The 19,946-nt window shown below is 40.7% G+C and overlaps 1 protein-coding gene and 1 pseudogene across 1 annotated transcript in view; both read left to right on the top strand.

Annotated features, from left to right (window-relative positions):
- Positions 1-19,946, top strand: part of akap9 (A kinase (PRKA) anchor protein 9) — a 353,045-nt gene that overhangs the window by 108,715 nt on the left and 224,384 nt on the right. The window contains exons 8-12 of the mRNA XM_070880224.1: positions 3,051-5,651; positions 5,947-6,057; positions 6,659-6,872; positions 13,003-13,079; positions 13,572-13,716. Coding sequence (XP_070736325.1) covers positions 3,051-5,651; positions 5,947-6,057; positions 6,659-6,872; positions 13,003-13,079; positions 13,572-13,716 — 3,148 coding nt within the window. The remainder of the gene's footprint in view (positions 1-3,050; positions 5,652-5,946; positions 6,058-6,658; positions 6,873-13,002; positions 13,080-13,571; positions 13,717-19,946) is intronic.
- On the top strand, positions 17,734-17,972 carry LOC139264871 (U2 spliceosomal RNA; annotated as a pseudogene).

Raw genomic sequence — 19,946 nt, 5'->3', positions numbered from 1 at the left:
CTGCTGCTAGTTCTCTAAAGACCTTAGGATGCAGGCCATCAGGTCCAGGGGATTTATCTGCTATTATCTTATTGAGTGCCGCCTTAGTGATTGAGATTGTGTTAAGTTCCTCCCCCCCCCCCCCCCTACAGTCCACTGTTGGAATATTGTTTGTTCATTACCATAAAGACTGATACAAAATATTTGTTCAGAGTTTCTGCCATCTCCATGTTCCCCATTATTAATTCCCCAGTCTCATCCTCTAAGGGACCAACATTTACTTTAGCCACTCTTTTCCTTTTTATATACCTATAGATACTCTTGCTATCTGTTTTTATATCTCGTGCTAGTTTACTTTCATAGTCTATCTTCCCTTTCTTAATCATTTTTTGAGTCATTCTTTGCTGGCTTTTAAAAGCTTCCCAATCTTATGTCCTTCCCACTAGTTTTGGCCACTTTGCATGCCCTTGTTTTTAATTGGATACCGTCCTTTATTTTTTTAGCTAGCCACGGATGACTATCTTTTCTTTTACACCCTTCCTCCTCAGTGGAATATATTTTTCTTGAGAGCTGTGAATTATCTCCTTAAATGTATGCCACTGTTCATCAACTGTCCTACACTTTAATCTGTTTCCCAGTCCACTTTAGCCAACTCTGCCCTCATACCTTCATAGTCTCCTTTATTTAAGCTTAGTACACTGGTTTGAGATCCAACTTTCTCACCCTCCATCTGAATTTGAAATTCAATCATGCTATGATCAGTCATTCCAAGGGGATCCTTTACTAGGGGATTGTTTATTAATCCTGTCTCATTACACAGGACCAGATCTAAGATAGCCTGCCCCCGGTTGGTTCCGTTACATACTGCTCAAGGAACCCGTCCCTTATGCACTCTATGAATCTTCCTCAGGGCTCCCCTTACCAATTTGATTTGTCCAATAAATGTGGATGTTAAAATCACCCATGATTATTGCTGTTCCCTTTTTACAAGTCCCCACTATTTCCTGGTTTGCTCCGACCAACAGAGAAATAAGTTTCTTCTGAATTCCCTATTGGATTTCTTAGCGACTATCTTATATTGATGGCCTCTAGTTTTGCTCTTCCCCACAAGTGGAAACATTCTCTCCGTAACTCTACAAAACCTTTCATAATTTTAAAGACCTTTATTAGGTCATCCTTCAGCTTTCTCTTTTCAAAAGAAGAGAGACTTAGACTGTTCATCTTTTCCTGCTAGGTAGACCCTCACATTTCTGGTATCATCCTTGTAAATCTTTTCTGCACACTTTCCAGTGTCTCTTTATCCTTTTTATAATATGACGTCCAGAATGGTACATAGTCCTCCAAGTGTGGTCTAACCAAGGTTAGATACAAGTTTAGCAAAACTTTATTACTTTTCAATTCTATCCCTCTAGAAATAAACCTGAGTGCTTGGTTTGCTTTTTTATGGCCTTGTTAACCTGTGTAGCTACTTTTATGATTAGTGTATTTGTACTCCGAGATCCCTTTGTTCCTCTACTCCACCCAGTGTCGCACCCTCCAAGTAACATATGACCTCCCTATTCTTCCTACCAAAATGTAATACCTCACATTTATCTGTGTTGAAATTCATTTGCCAATTATATGCCCATTCTGCAATTTATTAATGTCCTCCTGTAATTTGTTGCAGTCCTCCTCAGTATTGACCATCATCCACACCATGCAGTAATAGTTCAACTGAAGCAATGTGCTGTATTTATTTTTATGTTAACTTTGTTAATTCTAGCACTTCTGGTGATTGCTAAGAAGATTTTTTTTTGTATGATAGTCCCTGGATAATTAGTCCAAGACTGCCTCTTTTGGGATGCACTGTTCTGTTTTAGTAATGCATGCTAGGTAAATTGGAAAGAGGATAATGTGATGCTTATTTTTAAAAAGTGTAACAAAACAAACAGAACAAGTATTAACCTATTAGTTTTGCAACAATACTGGGTAAAATAATGAAATTAATTATTAGGAATAATTAACCTAAAAAGCAATAGCCAGCGTGGATTCAGAAGGGGATGATCCTGCCTGATTCTCCTTGACCATTTTCTGAGGAAATGATTGCTAAATATACAGTAGGAAGCCTTACAACACGGTATATCCACAGAATATTTGAAAACGTTCTGCTAAAAGCTGTGAGGATTCAAGGTAAAACCTAGAAATGGATAAGAAATTGGCTGAAGGATAGGAAGGAATGAGTACTTGTTGGAGAAGCTATGTCAGTTGAAGGTTGGGGGGAGGGGTAGGAGAAACGGAGTGCCTCTGGGATTGGTGTTGGGGTCCTCTACTAATGTCATGTTACATTAGTGACTTGAATTGTTTTTCTGTTGCTCTAATTCCATGTTCTTTTCACTTGCTTTTGACCTGTGTACTGACCTCGTGCAACTGGCAGTAACCTCAAAACAAACATGTTGGATTTGCTCTTCTTGGAATTCAACATATTTACTTTGGGATTGCTTGTGACTTTACAAGACTCGCCCATTAGGAGACAGCAGCACGCACAACTTTTACATTGAGTTTGGATTGTCCAATTCAGAACACCTTGGGAGCACATTCTATTCGGAGCTTGTTCTTTTGTCCCAATATTTTTATCCTGTTGCAACCATTAAGGAGTAGGGCAATAAATTACATACTTTTTTCTTATTATTGTGCTATACATTCAGATGATCTATTTTAGGCGATTTCTTCTTTCCCACTAGCTCACCTGATATTTGTCAACATGGAGTTAATACAGGTATTTCTGAGATTGGACAACCCCAGATCACTTTTCAGGCTAATCTGAAGTTGCAGTTTCCATTGAAATTAATGGAGCCACTCCAGGCCACGTGAGGCTTCTCTTTGTCGATGGCGTGCCCATTTTGGTGATGTTATCAACACAATCTATTGAAACTGAGAACATTCTTTTTAAGCTGCTTTAAGCCTGTTGGGTTTAGTGAAAGGATGCATGTTAAAGTTTACTTTTTCCAACACCACATCAAACAAAGCTTTGTTTGCAAATGAATGTGAATGTTTAGAATATTCATCCTTAAATTTTTTTTTTTTACAAACAGACTGACAATGAAAAGACTGATATTGCACTGCAGTTATATAGCAAAGACCAACTAATTGAACAGCTTGAGAAAACAGTTAAAGAACATGAAAATTCTACATTATTGTTGAATGATAAAATGCTTGCTTCTGATAAATTAGTTCAAGATTTAAATGAACAGATATTGCAAAGGAATCAAGAGACTGAGAACCTAAGAACTGAACTCACTAGCTCAAAGCAAAGGGAGAGACTGTCATCAGATGAAATAAAACAGCTAATGGGTACTGTAGAAGCACTTCAGAAACGCTGTCACATGGGAAATTTGTCTGAATTGGAAACCATACAAAGGATTGAAATAGAAAATCATCGGAAAATGGAGCAACTTCAAGCGGAATTGGATGAAATGTATGGAAAACAGATAGTACAAATGAAACAAGAACTGCAGCAGCAGCATACTTCGGAGATTAGAAGACTTATTGAGCAGCACAAGACTGAAATGGAAATGGCTTTGGGCCATTCTGTCAATAACTTAGTCAATGAGGAACAAATTAATTTGTTAAATTTGGCAATCAATGAACTGAATGTCAAATTAAGAGACTCACATTTTCAGAGAGATCAAATAAAACAGGAAATGACACAACAGCTGGAAAAAGCTTCTGAAAAAAAGATACAGCTGCAGGACCAAGTCCAAGATCTCTTACAAGAGCTCAGCTTCGCAAAAGGTCAAATTCAGAAAGTCTCCGAAAGTATTACTGATCAAAAGTACAAAATACAGGAGGTAAAAGAACTGAAAGACATGGTTGAACAATTGAAGGCCCAACTGATAGCTACTTCAGAGTCTAATAAAGAACTGGAGTCTAAGCATGAGGCAGAAGTTACCAATTATAAAATTAAGCTTGATATGCTGGAGAGGGAAAAAGATGAAGTTTTGGATAGGATGGCTGAATCCCAGGAAGCTGAATTAGAAAAAGTAAGGACTCAACTTCTTTTCAGCCATGAAGAAGAGCTAAGTAAGCTAAAAGAAGATCTAGAAAGGGAACATAAATTAAATGTCTGTAATCTTCAAGAACATATGACCTTGAAACAGAGTCAGCAATTGGAAAGGTTGCAAACAGAATTCAGTAAAAAAATGGAAGAGATGAAATGTGAAAGGGATAATATAGTCATTAAAAATAACCATCTGTTATCTGAGATGTCCATGTTAAATGAAGAACTACAGTTGTCTCTTAAGAATGTTAAAGTGGAAGAGATGCATTTGCAAATAAGTGAACTTGAAACAGAAATTGAAGCACTGAGAGAAGTTGGGAAAGAAAAGAGTACACTGGAAAAGGGAATCCTAGAGCTACAAGCCAGGAATAAAGTTTTGGAGAAACAGTTTGAGCAACAGGAAGCTATGGAAATAAAAATCATTGGGCTTCAGGAAGAAAATGAAGATCTAAAAGAAACCAAAACACAATTGGAAGAAAAGTTGAATATTCATATTATATCTGAAGGGAATAAGTTGGCATCAGTTAGTGAAAATGAGCTTTCAGAAATGAGAGGACACATAGAAAGGCTTACTATAGTTAATGGACAGCTTGAAGCCCGTGAGACAGAACTCAAAGAGGAGGTTGAGAGTCAAAGGAACACCTTTTCTTTTGCTGAGAAAAACTTTGAAGTTAACTTTCAAGAATTACGGGATGAATATGATTGTCTGCTGAAAATGAAGTCACACATTGAAGAAAAGATGATTAAGCAAGAAATTGAATATGAAGCCAAGTTAAAGTCCTTAAGTGAACAGCTCCAGCTGTCAGAGTTGAGGAAAGATGCTGAAAAGTGCACAGTGATAAATGAAGTGCAGCTGGACAATTCCAGTGGCCAACCTGAAATAGGAAGCAGAGAGGTAATTGAAAAAGATGCAACTGAACTCATGGAAAAACTTGAGATAGCTCAACAGGACAAGAGTGAGCTATCTAAGAGACTTTCAGATCTTTCGGAGGTTTTGATTTTGAGGCAAAATGAAATTTTACACTTGAAAGAAGACCTGTCATTTCTAAAAGAGGCTACAGAAAGGTATGAGAAAACAGACAGAGTTGAGAGTCAGAAACTGCCAGATGTTGAAGTAGAGATCCAAGAACACCAGCAAACTAATTTAATCAAAGCAAAAATTGAAAATCAGACTAAAAAACCAGATTTTACTGTTTCCTGTTCATTAAAGGAACATGAACAGCAGAAGGAAAACCTAATGGAGCAAATAATTTCACTACAAAATTCAATGAAGATTATTGTTTTAGAAAGAGATGAGATGCAACAAAATCAGATTAACCTTATTCAAGAAAAAGAATCTCTCTTAACCCAAATTCAGCACTTGAGAGAGAAACCAGTATCTGAATCCTTAGTCAGTCTACAGACTGAAAGGGACCATCTCCGGCACCAGCTGGAGTCTGTTCGAGCTGAACAGCTGGGCTTGGCTGAACTTATACAGCAGAAAACCTTGCTGGAAGAAACCTTTCACAAAAAAAGAGAGGAAATGGAAAATAGTCTAATTATAGCTCAGCAGGAGAAGTTAGAACTGGAGAAGAAGATTGAAGCACAAACTGGAGTTTCTATTTATGAACTGTATACTGGATTGGAGGAAAATCAGGTATGTGAGCAATATGGTAGAGATATTCAAACACTTCCAATATAGGATGTAAATCTGATAAATTTAGAATATAATAAATATGTAATTGGCTTTGGTAGACAATCAGGATCCTAGCATATTAGTGTTATTTATTGTCTCAATTTAAAGTACTTGGGTCCTTAAATATAGTTTCTGCTGTTGGTTGCAAAAGTTTAAAAATGCACATGATCATGCAGTAACATATTTAAACACTGACTTTTCTAATAAGTGAAACACAACTTTTGTTCTGAGTTACATGCGACCTATGTCACCGCAGGCAAAGGATGCAAAGCACAAAGAATGTGAGAATCCTATTGCAGTTCAAGGAAATACTGAATCTGATCAAGATTACCTGGCTAAGCTGGAACAAACTAAGCAGCAGGCAGAGGTATGGTTCTTTACATTTAGTTCAACATTATTGCTCTCTTAACATTGACACCTTTTCCTCACTCCCATCACCCCACCATCACCATCACCCCCCCCCCCTACCCTGTACTTCAAAAAATTGGTCAATATGGAAAGAGATTTGATTTTTAATTTAATAAAACTTGGAGGATTTTAAGCAATTAAGCAAAGAGGATTTTGTCTGTCTCTTTGAAATGTTATAATTAATTTAAGATTGTAGAAATTTACATTGGTTAAACGGACAAATTCTGTGAACTTTACATTATGAATGCATGTTCAAATTACAAAAATTATTCCATAGCATCTACAATAAATGCATGAATTGCCTGGTGTCTGCAACACTAGTCTCCTTGTCAGTCATTGTATGTTCTAGTTCTGATCCTAGCCTTGACTTATGTTCGTAAGTGGCATTTTCTAAAGAAGGAACATTTTATGTCATCATGCTTTTGGTCAGGGAATTGATCAGAGTGGTGATGGCTCACTTTTTGGTTGGACCCTTGGATTGATAGGTGGAAGGAGATAATGGTCTGTGTGAGAAATGAGGATGAAAAATAAAGAAAACTGATCTTTGTGTTTATTGACAGGCTGAGCTAAAGCTTCATTTGGAGGCTCAGCGCATTAGCCTTACTCAGATTTATGCTGCTCAACTGGAGCTTGTCCGTGACAGTTTGAAAAATGAAAAAGAGACCGCTCTTGTAAAACTCCAGGAGAAGCTCACAGCCGCTCATACTTTGGAAATAAAGCAACTTCAAGCACTGTCCCAGCAGGAATTACAGAAGTCCAAATCACCTCAGAAAGGTAATCGAAACGGAAGACCTCCATGGTGACAACATAGATTGAACCTGTTTAGTACAAAACCAATGCAATTTCCTCCCTTTTGTTTTCATTTTTTTAAATATTCCTGTTCTTTGGAAGCAAGTTTTAGTTGCTTTAAATATTACTCGCAATACACAAGGCACTACTTGTAGCATGAACACTGTCCTGCATGCCTCCCATAGCTATACAAACTGATGCTCATCCCTCCATTGTAAGGAAAGAGAAAACTTAGCTTTCTGAGAATTAACTTTAAACCACCAAAGCCCTTATTGCTTTAAGGAGTAACGAGGAGAGTGCAGGTAATTTAATGTTGTTCAAATTGTGGCCTCAGCTAGACCGATATTTTAAATTTAAGAAAAAATTAGTTTCCTGCTTTTACCCCAAGTATTTTGCGGAGGGCTAGCAAGGCGAGAGAATACACAATAAATGGTAGGACACTGAGAAGTGTAGAGGAACAAAGGGACCTTGGAGTGCATGTCCATAGATCCCTGAAGGTAGCAGGACAGGTAGATAACGTGGTTAAGAAGGCATATGGGATACTTGTGTTTATTAGTCGAGGCATAGGATAAAAGAGCAGGGAGGTTATGCTTGAACTGTATAAAACAGTATTAGGTCACAGCTAGTTTACTGCGTGCAGTTCTGGTCACCACATTACAGAAAAGATGTGATTGCACTAGAGAGGATACAGAGGAGATTTATGAGGATGGACTGGAGAATTTTAGCTATGAGGAAAATCTGGATAGGCTGGGGTTGTTTTCTTTGGAACAGAGGAGGCTGAGGGGAGACCTGATTGAGGTGTATACATTTATGAAAGGCCTAGATAGACTGGATAGGAAGAACCTATTTCCCTTAGCAGAGGGGTCAACAACCAGGGGGCATAGATTTAAAGTATTTGGTAGGAGGTTTAGAGGGGATTTGAGGTGAAATATTTTCACCAAGAGGATGGTGGGGGTCTGGAACTCACTGTCTGGAAGTGTGGTAGAGGCAGAAACCCTCACCACATTTAAGTAGTACTTGGATATGCACTTGAAGTGCCATAACCTATAGGGCTACGGACCAAGAGCTGGAAAGTGGCCAGCATGGACATGATAGGCCGAATGGCCTCCTTCCATGCTGTAAATGTCTATGATTCTATGATTTTCTGTTAGGTTCATTTATATGATTCCCTTATGTGAACATTGGATGGAGATTTCTTCAGTGTTGCAAGTTGCATAGCAAACAGCACTGAAATCAAAAAAATCTTCTCCATTAGAGCATTCTCCAAATTGGCCTTACAGAGAATTATTTAACTTTGTACAGCCAGTCATTTCTAGGCTAGATTAATATTTACTGAGATGCATTCATACCCTATGGCATAAAATATGTGTCTTTTTCCTCAGATAATTAATTACCTGTAAACCTGGTGCCAATAATTTCCTCCACTATCCATAAACACTATAAACTCCAGGTACCCTGTGCTATATAAATGTATATTAAATTTGTCTAAAATTCCTAGAACTGCAACCCCCAGGAGTCATCACATGGCCATTCATGCCCCTAACCATCTGCCGTGTACATCTGGTAGGGTTTGCCTTTTCTGCAGAGAAATTTCCAGATGGCGCCATACAACTGTCTTCCTTCTCTCCTCTCACCTCTAATCATCAGGAACATGTTACAGTGCGACTACTGTACTGTAATGTGCTCCCTTGTGTGTCTCTTTTTTCTTGGGCATGTGGCTGCTCATGTGGCAGTGCAAATACTATAGGAAATATGGGTTGGAATTGTGAGTAACAAATTGAATGAGAAAAACAGAGGTGTAAAGAAATGAAATAAAAGGGAAGGAGTATAGATAAGTAGATAGGAAAACAGAAGCGAAGGATGTGAAGTTGAGGAAAAAATTGTATGTGCATGCACAGAAGTCTGTCTCTGACTTTGTTGCAGTAGGTCTGTGTATCATACGACGGAACAGGAGAGCGATGCTGTTGGGGAGGGTGAGGCGAGAGACAGATAAGTTATTGGGACCCGATTAAGAAGCAAAGAAGGAGACACAGATCCTGTTTGATGGAGAATGGGCGGTGATGTGAAGGAAAAGGCACAACTATTTTTTGAGGAGAGGGTGAAAGAGAAGTGATTGGTGGCAAGAGAAGACAGAAGGCACCATGAAAAGAGAAGGCAGGGAAAGAGTAGGAGAGTGGCGCACATGAACCTTGTTGAGCAAGGTAGGCAAAGTGCAGCAAGAGAGACAGAAATCCTGTTGTGGAAGGGCATTTCTGGCTCTGCTGGGAATGAAATAGACTGTTGGCATCAGGGCTTAGCAGGCCCACATTATAAAACATTGTATTTTATAACACATTACGAACACCATGGAAGATCCACAAGTGCATATAGAACCATCAAAATTTAGAATCCTAGAATAGTAGAGCGCAGAAGGAGACCATTCGGATCATCGTGTTTGCGCTGGCTCTTTTGAAGAGTCCCAATCACCCCGGTCTTTCCCCGTATCCGTGCAGTTTTTCTCTTTCGAGTATTTATCTAATTCCCTGTTTAACACGACTATTGAATCTGTATCCACCATCCTATCAGGCAGTGCATCCTAAATCCTAACTCTTTGTTGCGTAAAAAAGTTTTTCCTCATGTCACCTCTGGTTCTTTTGCCAATCACTTTAAATCTATGCCCTCTTGTTATCGACCCTTCTGCCATTGGAAAAAGTTCCTCTTTATTTACTTTAGATAAACCATTCATGATTTTAAACACCTCTTATCAAATCTCCTCATGGCCTTCACTGCTCCAAGGAGATCAACCCCAGCTTCTCTCGTCTATCCACGTAACTGTAATCCCTCACTCTGGAACTATTGTAGTAAATCTCTTTTAGCCTCTCCAAAGCCTTCATGTCCTTCCGAAAGTGTGGTGCCCAGAATTGAATACAATACCCCAGCTGGGGTTGAACTCGTGTTTCATATAGGTTTAGTGTAACTTCCTGTTTTTTGTACTCTATGCTTGTATTTATAAAGCCCAGGATCCCACATGCTTTAATAACCGCTTTGTTAACCTGTCCTGCCACCTTCAGAGATTTGTGCACAAACACCCCCAGGGTTCTCTCTTGCGCTCGATTTAAAATTGTATCATTTAACATGTGTCTCCTCATTTTTCCGACTAAAATGTATCATCTCACTTTTCTGGGTTGAAAATTTTTCTGTCATGTGTCCGCCCATTCCACCAGCCTGTCTGTTTACTTAAAGGCTGTTACTATCCTCCTCACTTTTCTACACTTTCTCACTGTTTACTACACTCCCTGTTTACACTGTAGAAGGAGGCCATTCAACCCTTCACTGTCGATGCCGGCATTTTGCTGGAGCAGTCCAAAATTAATCCTGCTGCCCTGTTTCCCAGTATTTTTCTTCGCTTCAAATACTTATCTAATTTTCCTTTAAAAGATATGTGATCACTGCCTCAACCAAGCCCAGTAATAAAACATTCCATGTTCCAATAATTCTTTGTAAAGAAACTTCAAACCCCTCTCCTCACTCTCTTAGTGACCATTTTAAATTAATGACTCCTCATTGTTGAATCCCTAACCAGTGAAAATATAATTTTCCTATTCACACTATCAAAACCCTTCACATTTTTTGAAAACCTGTATTTTATCTCCTCTTCGCCTTCTCTGCTGCAGTGGAAATAATTAATTGAGGGGCTTTGATAGGTCCTTCCCATCCACTCTATTTCCCTTAGCAGAGAGGTCAATAACCAGGGGGCCTAGATTTAAAGTAATTGGTAAAAGGATTAGAGGGGCGTTGAGAACTAATATCACCCAGAGGGTTGTGGGGGTTTGGAGCTCACTAACTGAAAGGGTTGTAGAGGCTGAAACCCCCATCGCATTTAATAGGTAGAAACATAGAAAATAGATGCAGGAGTAGGCCATTTGGCCCTTCGAGCCTGCACCACCATTCAATAAGATCATGGCTGATCATTCCCTCAGTACCCCATTCCCGCTTTCTCTCCATACCCCTTGATCCCCTTAGCGGTAAGGGCCATATCTAACTCCCTCTTGAATATATCCAATGAACTGGTATCAACAACTCTGCGGTAGGGAATTCCACAGGTTAACAACTCATCTCAGTCCTAAATGGCCTACCTCTTATCTTAAGACTGCGTCCCCTGGTTCTGGACTTCCCCAACATCGGGAACATTCTACCCGCATCTAACCTGTCCCGTCCCGTCAGAATCTTATATGTTTCAATGAGATCCCTTCTCATCCTTCTAAACTCCAATGTATAAAGGCCCAATTGATCCAGTCTCTCCTCATGTCAGTCCTGCCATCCTGGGAATCAGTCTGGTGAACCTTCGCTGCACTCCTTCAATAGCAAGAACGTCCTTCCTCAGATTAGGAGACCAAAACCGAACACAATATTCCAGGTGAGGCCTCACCAAGGCCCTGTACAACTGCAGTAAGACCTCCCTGCTCCTATACTCAAATCCCCTAGCTATGAAGGCCAACATACCATTTGCCGCCTTCACCGCCTGCTGTACCTGTATGCCAACTTTCAGTGACTGATGAACCATGACATCCAGGTCGCGTTGCACCTCCCCTTTTCCTAATCTGCCGCCATTCAGATAATATTCTGCCTTCGTGTTTTTGCCCCCAAAATGGATAACCTCACATTTATCCACATTATACTGCATCTGCCATGCATTTGCCCCCACGCACCTAACCTGTCCAAGTCACCCTGCAGCCTCCTAGCGTCCCCCTCACAGCTCTCATCGCCACCCAGTTTAGTGTCATCTGCAAACTTGGAGATATTACACTCAATTCCTTCATCCAAATCATTGATGTATATTGTAAAGAGCTGGGGTCCCCGCACTGAGTCCTGCGGCACTCCACTAGTCATTGCCTGCCATTTTGAAAAGGACCTGTTTATTCCGACTCTCTGCTTCCTGTCTGCCAACCAGTTCTCTATCCACGCCAGTATATTACCCCCCAATACCATATGCTTTGATTTTGCACACCAATCTCTTGTGTGGGACCTTGTCAAAAGCCATTTGAAAGTCCAAATACACTACATCCACTGGTTCTCCCTTGTCCACTCTACCAGTTATATCCACAAAAAATTCTAGAAGATTTGTCAAGCATGATTTCCCCTTCATAAATCCATGCTGACTTGGACTGATCCTGTCACTGCTTTCCAAATGCGCTGCTATTTCATCCTTAATAATTGATTCCACCATTTTCCCCACCACTGATGTCAGGCTAACTGGTCTATAATTACCCGCTTTCTCACTCCCTTCCTTTTTAAAAAGTGGTGTTACATTAGCTACCCTCCATTCCATAGGAACTGATCCATAGTCGATAGACTGTTGGAAAATGATCACCAATGCATTCATTATTTCTAGGGCCACTTCCTTAAGTACTCTAGGATGCAGACTATCAGGCCCCGAGGATTTATCGGCAATTTCCGGCCTAATAAGGATATCCTTCAGTTCCTCCTTCTCACTAGACACACTGTCCCCTAGTACTTCCAGAAGGTTATTTGTGTCTTCCTTCAAGAAGGCAGAACCAAAGTATTTGTTCAATTGGTCTGCCATTTCTTTGTTCCCCATTATAAATTCACCTGAATCCGACTGCAAAGGACCTATGTTTGTCTTCACTAATCTTTTTCTCTTCACATATCTATAGAAGCTTTTGCAGTCAGTTTTTATGTTCCCGGCAAGCTTCATATCGTACTCTATTTTCCCCCTCTTAATTAAACCCTTTGTCCTCCTCTGCTGAATTCTAAATGTCTCCCAGTCCTCAGGTTTGCTGCTTTTTCTGGCCAATTTATATGCCTCTTCCTTGGATTTAACACTATCCTTAATTTCCCTTGTTAGCCACTTGGATATGCACTTGAAATGTCGTAACCTACAAGGCTGCGGACCAAGGGCTGGAAAGTGGGATTAAGCTGGATAGCTCTCTTTCGGCCAGCGCAGACACGATGGGCCTAATGGCCTCCTTCTATGCCGAAAATTTCTATGATTCAGAGTTCACCACCACTGTCTTGAAGCAACTAGGGATAGGCTATAAATGCTAACCTTCCCAGAAATACGCTCAAAAATATAGTTGTTATGGTGCTTGAATATAACCACATGGTCATTGTTTAGGCTCTGAAGAATCTTCACAAACCTTGATAGAGAAGCTCAGCAAGAAGATTTCTGATGAATGCATTCAACTTACTCAGGTACATTAAAGGAATTAAAAATGTTACATTATTGGAAACTATGCTGAACCTTTGTTTGAAGAACTGTATTCTGATTGTTTTTTGTATGTTTCAAAATAAGCTTGCTTTTCTGAGCCAAAAATACTTAATTTCTGTTGTGAATATTAAAAAATCAATTTGAAGTAAAGAATCAGCTATTCACATTATTTCTGAAGAAACAGTTTTTATATGCAGTTTCTACTGCAGTCCTCAAAGAACTAAAAATCCTGTATCCTGCGATATAAATCTTTTGTGCGGTTAAATTATACAATGAACAATGCTTTAAGGGTAAAAATAACTTGCCGTATTTATGGACTGCTGTACTACTTTACGTGATCAAAAAATTGGCTAAGATTAGTGCCATCTTTTCATTTTAAAAGCTACAGTTTTGATTGCAAATGAAGGTGAGTGATTCTGTAGCTGCAATGTTTTTGTGTTTGACATTGTCTGAATTCAGTATTTTGGTTTGTACAGTCATTTGCCAGTGTACTAGATGAAGATTATTCAGTAGAAAAAAGAGAATATGAGGATCAGTCTGAGGAAATGTTAGCATTGGGAAATACAGAACATATTGAAATGGAAAGCCAGGTGCATAAGGACCTCACTGAAGAAGCAAGAGGTAAGCTGCTTTCTGGAGTTGTATCTCATAACTATGCAACTGCTAAGACTAACAGATCCACACAAAGATATTGAATTAATGTCCCATTTATATACTCTCATTATATCTAAAACCTGACCTCTGTGTGACAGTACACATATTGTGAATTAGGAAACCTGCATTGATTTATGTTTCAGAACATTTGGATTTTGTGTAAATTTTTTAAAAATGCGACCGCTGGCAAGTTAAAATAAAACAGGAAATGCTGGATATTCACAACAGTTTAGTCAGCGTCTGGAAAAAAAAAAAACAAGAGTTAATGGACTATAATTTGCAGTCAGTTGCGAAGCAAAGGGGCTCGCTGCTGGCCTGAAGAATGCTGCCCACAGAAATCTCGTGATCTCTGGGGCGAGAAATGTTCCTTTTTTGATGTTCAGTTGATTGCAGCACTCTATCACGGTGTTTCCCATTGAAGAGCTGCTGTGATGCCAGCAAGTTGTCTAAGCAGCCAATCATATTGAAGAATTCTCAGACAGAAAGCAGGAAATGCGAGCCTGCTTTTATCCAGACTTTTTAAAATGTAAGGGAGTAAAATAAAGATTGCGACTTTGACATGGGGATAAGGTCGAAGTTGAAATATCATGAACAATCTTTAAAAATGTTCTTTTATGCTTTTAGAAAAAAATTAAATGTTTATCATCATGGAGACATTTGACATTCCACAAATATAAAAAATAGTTTTTCAGGGCCAAAGCATTTGTTTAGCAGTCAGTACACTGTTAAAACCTTAGTTGCACCTATTTCAACAAGGCTTAACATTTAACGGAGTATTTAACAGCTATATTAGCGTGGAAAAGTTTTCATCAGTTTCACTGCCAGTTATGGGAGCGGGGAGGTTCACATAAAAGCTCAGAGCAGTGAATGACTGATCGAAACTTCAGGATATCCGCGTTTAGATGCGCATGCGCTAAATCCTGAAGTTACGGTCAGTTTCAAAGGGGTAATGATGGTGAGCGCTGACTGTCATTACCCATCGCAAAATCTGGGCCCATGCTTCGGCTGAAACCCTTCATCAGAACTGCCTACTGCAATTTGGCTCTATTTTAGCTCTCTGCATTTATATTTACATTTTATGGATTGCAATTTCCATAAACGTTTATTGGATTGACCAAAGCAAAGAGAACAACCATAAGGAGATAAAATGAAATGTACAGATACACTTACTACTTTCACAAAAAGATAGCTAATGGGTTTACTAATTTCCTAACCATGACTGCCTATTTCCACCTCTGTCTATAACTCTCCACCACTAAAATTGTCATCCACATCTTAAGGCTTCTCAAGACTTGACTTCTCCAACATTCTCATTAATTGCCCATTCACTGGTTGATAAGTAATCCCATCTTCAACAGATGGGACTGTCCAGAGATGCAATCTTATCAGAACAGTTTGCATTTATGTGGCACCTTTAATGTAGAAAATGATCTGAAGTGCTTCAGAGATGTAAGGAAAATGGACACAGAGCTAAAGGAGAGATTACAAGGAATGACCAAAAACTTGATCAAAGGGGTGGGCTTTGAGGAAGGTAGGGAAGTGGAAAGGCAGAGGGCTTTAGGGAGGTAATTAGAGAGTGGGACTTGTGTGGCAGAGAGCATGGCCACCAGTGGTGAGGCAAAGAGAGGAGGTGATTTACAAGAGGCCAGAGTTGGAGGAACAAAACGTACAGGAGGGGGTTACAGAAAGAGGGAGGAATTGAGCCATATAGGGATTTAAACACAAGGATGAGAATTTAAAATTTGAGGCATTGGGGACTGGGAGCCTATGTGGATCAGCAAGGACAGATGTGATGGGCGAGCATGACTTGGTATGGGATAGTATGTGGTCAGCAGAGTTTTGGCTAGGTTGAAGTTCATGGAAAGCATTAGAGTAATAGACTCTGAAGTGACAAAGGCATGAATAAAGGTTTCAACAGCAGATTGGTGCATATTGGTACCAACGATATAGGTTTAAAAAAAACAGGATGAGGTCCGACAAGCTGAATTTAGGGAGCTAGGAGTTAAATTCAAAGGTAGTAATCTCAGGATTGCTAACAGTGCCACATGCGAGCCAGAGTAGGAATTGCAGGATAGCTAAGATGAATACGTGGCTTGAGGAGTGGTGCAGGAGGGAGGGATTCAATTTCCTGGGACATTGGAACCGGTTCTGAGGGAGGTGGGACCAGTACAAACTGGACGGTCTGCACCTGGGCAGGACTGGAACCAATGTCCTAGGGGGGAGTGCTTGCTAGTGCTGTTGGGGAGGGGTTAAACTAATATGGTAGGGGGATGGGAACTTATGCAGGGAGACACAGGGAAGTAAAATGGGGCAGAAGCAAAAGATTGAAAGAAGAAAAGTAAAAGTGGAGGGCAAAGAAACACAAGACAAAAATCAAAAAGGGCCACATTACAGCAAAAGTCTAAAGGGACAAAGTGTGTTTTAAAAAGACAAGCCTGAAGGCTCAGAGCCTCAATGCAAGGAGTATTCGTAATAAGGTGGATGAATTAACTGTGCAGGCAGCTATTAGCGAATATGATATAATTGGGATTACAGAGACATGGCTCCAGGGTGACCAAGGCTGGGAACTCAACATCCAGGGGTATTCAACATTCAGGAAGGATAGACAGAAAGGAAAAGGAGGCGGGGTAGCATTGCTGGTTAGAGAAGAAATTAACGCAATAGTAAGGAAGGACATTAGCTTGGATGATGCGGAATCTGCATGGCTAGAGCTGCGGAATACCAAAGGGCAGAAAACGCTAGTGGGAGTTGTGTACAGACCACCAAACAGTCGTAGTGAAGTTGGGGACAGCATCAAATAAGAAATTAGGGATGCGTGCAATAAAGGTACAGCAGTTATCATGGGTGACTTTAATGTACATATAGATTGGGCTAACTAAACTGGTAGCAGTACGGTAGAGGAGGATTTCCTGGAGTGTATTAGGGATGGTTTTCTAGACCAATATGTCGAGGAACCAACTAGAGGGCTGGTCATCCTAGATTGGGTGATGTGCAACGAGAAAGGACTAATTAGCAATCTTGTTGTGGGAGGCCCCTTGGGGAAGAGTGACCATAATATGGTAGAATTCGTTATTAAGCTGGAGAGTGGACTAGGGTCCTGAACTTAAGGAAAGGTAACTTCGATGGTATGAGTCGTGAATTGGCTAGAATAGACTGGCAAATGATACTTAAAGGGTTGACAGTGGATAGACAATGGCAAACATTTACTGAGCACATGGATGAACTTCAACAATTGTACATCCCTGTCTGGAGTAAAAATAAAACGGGGAAGGTGGCTCAACAGTGGCTAACAAGGGAAATTAGGGATAGTGTTAAATCCAAGGAAGAGGCATATAAATTGGCCAGAAAAAGCAGCAAACTGGGAGAAATTTAGAATTCAGCAGAGGAGGACAAAGGGTTTAATTAGGAGGGGTCTGGTCACATGGCAGACTGGTCACGAAAGTAATAGCCCATGGGATCCAGGGCAAAGTGGCAAGTTTGATCCAAAATTGGCTCGGTGGCAGGAAGCAAAGGGTAATGATTGTTGGGTGTTTTTGTGACTGAAAGGCTGTATCCAGTGGGGTTCTGTAGGGCTCAGTGCTGTGTCCCTTGCTTTTTGTGGTATATATCAATGACTTGGACTTGAATGTTGGGGGTATGATTAAGAAGTTTGCAGAAGGCACTAAAATAGGCTGTGTGGTTGATGATGAAAAAGAACGCTGCGGACTGCAGGAAGATATCAATGTACTGGTCAGGTGGGCAGAACAGTGGCAAATGGAGTTCAATCCGGATAACTGTGAGGTAATACATTTAAGGAGGTCCAACAAGGTAAGGGAATACACATTAAATGGTGTGACACTGAAAGGTGTAGTGGAGCAAAGGAACTTGGGAGTGCAGATCCACTACACCTGAAGGTAGCAGGCCAGGTAGATAAGGTGGTTAAGAAGGCATATGGAAAACTTGCCTTTTTAAGTCGAGGCATGGAATACAAGAGCAAGGAGATTATTCGCTTCTCGGCCTTTTGGCTAAGATCATGCGTAACTGACCTGACAGGGGAGTAACCACCATAACCCCGGGGTGGTTCTCCCTGGATCAGGAAGGTATATGCTTGCTTTTTTGGAAATAGGAGGTGGGTGGGGTGGCTTGACCCATCCACCTCCACGGAGGTGTGTGGGGGACCTGACCCATCCACCTCCATGGCACGAACCTGGTATTGCAGTACTTCCAGGAACAGTGCAGTGGCTCTAGGCCTTTTGGCTAAGAGCATTGGCGCAGAGTGATCCTTGAATGGGCCCAAGGTGACCTCTGGCGTTTGTGATTTGACAAAGAATTGGAACGATTGGCTACGAATTTCAAAAAAAAAAAGGAGATTATGCTTGAACTGTATAAAACACTGGTTAGGCCGCAGCTGGAGTGCTGTTATGGTCACCGCATTACAGGAAATATGTGATTGCACTGGAAAGGCTGCAGAGGAGGTTTACAAGAATTTTGCCCGGACTAGAGAATTTTGGCTATGAGGAAAGATTGGAGATGCTGGATCTGTTTTCTTTGGAACAGAGGAAGCTAAGGGGAGACCTGATTGAGGTGTATAAAATTATGAGGGGTCTGGATAGAGTGAATAGGAAGGACCTGTTTCCCTTGGCAGAGAGGTCAACAACCAGGGGGCATAGATTTAAAGTAATTGGGCAGAAGTTTAGAGGAGATATGAGTGGAAATGTCTTCACCCAGAGGGTGTTGAGGGTCTGGAACTCACTTCCTGAAAGGGCGGTGGAGGCAGAAACCCTCACCACATTTAAAAGATACTTGGATGTGCCCTTAAAGTGCTGTAACCTACAGGGCTACGGACCAACAGCTGGAAACTGGGATTACATAGGAACATAAGAACATATGAAATAGGAGCAGGAGTAGGCCTTACGGTCCCTCGAGCCTGCTCCGCCATTCAATAAGATCATGGCTGATCTGATCATGGACTCAGCTCCACTTCCCTGCCCGCTCCCCATAACCCCTTATCATTTAAGAAGCTGTCTATTTCTGTCTTAAATTTATTTAATGTCCCAGCTTCCACAGCTCTCTTTGAGGCAGCAAATTCCACAGATTCACAACCCTCAGAAGAAATTTCTCCTCATCTCAGTTCTAAATGGGTGGCCCCTTATTCTAAGATCATGTCCTCTAGTTCTAGTCTCCCCCACCAGTGGAAACAGCCTCTCTACTTCCAGCTTGTTAAGCCCCTCATAATCTTATACGTTTCGATAAGATCACCTCTCATTCTTCTGAATTCCAATGAGTAGAGGCCCAATCTACTGAACCTTTCCTCATAAGTCAACTCCCTCATCCCCGGAATCAACCTAGTAAACCTCCTCTGAACTGCCTCCAAAACAAGCATATCCTTTCGTAAATATGGAAACCAAAACTGTACGCAGTATTCCAGGTGTGGCCTCACCAATACCCTGTACAGCTGTAACAAAACTTCCCTGCTTTTATACTTCATCCCCTTTGCAATAAATGCCAGGATTCCATTGGCCTTCCTGATCACTTGCTGTACCTGCATACTATCCTTCTGTGTTTCATACACAAGTACCCCCAGGTCCCATTGTACTGCAGCACTTTGCAATTTTTCTCCATTTAAATAATAACTTGCTCTTTGATTTTTTTTCTGCCAAAGTGCAGGACCTCACACTTTCCAACATTATACTCCATCTGCCAAATTTTCCCACTCACTTAGCCTGTCTATGTCCTTTTGCAGATTTTTATATCCTCCTCACACATTGCTTTTCCTCCCTCACATCTTTGTATTGTCAGCAAACTTGGCTACGTTACACTCAGTCCCTTCTTCTAAGTCATTAATATAGATTGTAAATAGTTGGGGTCCCAGCACTGATCTCTGCGGCACCCCACTAGTTACTGATTGCCAACCAGAGAATGAACCATTTATCCCGACTCTGTTTTCTATTTGTTAGCCAATCTCCTATCCATGCTAACATATTACCCCCAACCCCGTGAACTTTTAACTTGTGCAGTAACCTTTTGTGTGGCACCTTATCAAATGCCTTCTGGAAGTCCAAATACACCACATCCACTGGTTCCCCTTTATCCACCCTGTTTGTTACATCCTCAAAGATTTCTAGCAAATTTGTCAAACATGACTTCCCCTTCATAAATCCATGCTGACTCTGCCTGACCGAATTTTGCTTTTCCAAATGTCCTGTTACTGCTTTAAT

The sequence above is a fragment of the Pristiophorus japonicus genome, chromosome 5 (assembly GCF_044704955.1).
Source record: "Pristiophorus japonicus isolate sPriJap1 chromosome 5, sPriJap1.hap1, whole genome shotgun sequence".
Classification (NCBI taxonomy): domain Eukaryota; kingdom Metazoa; phylum Chordata; class Chondrichthyes; family Pristiophoridae; genus Pristiophorus; species Pristiophorus japonicus.
This window is presented reverse-complemented; position numbering and strand designations above follow the sequence as displayed.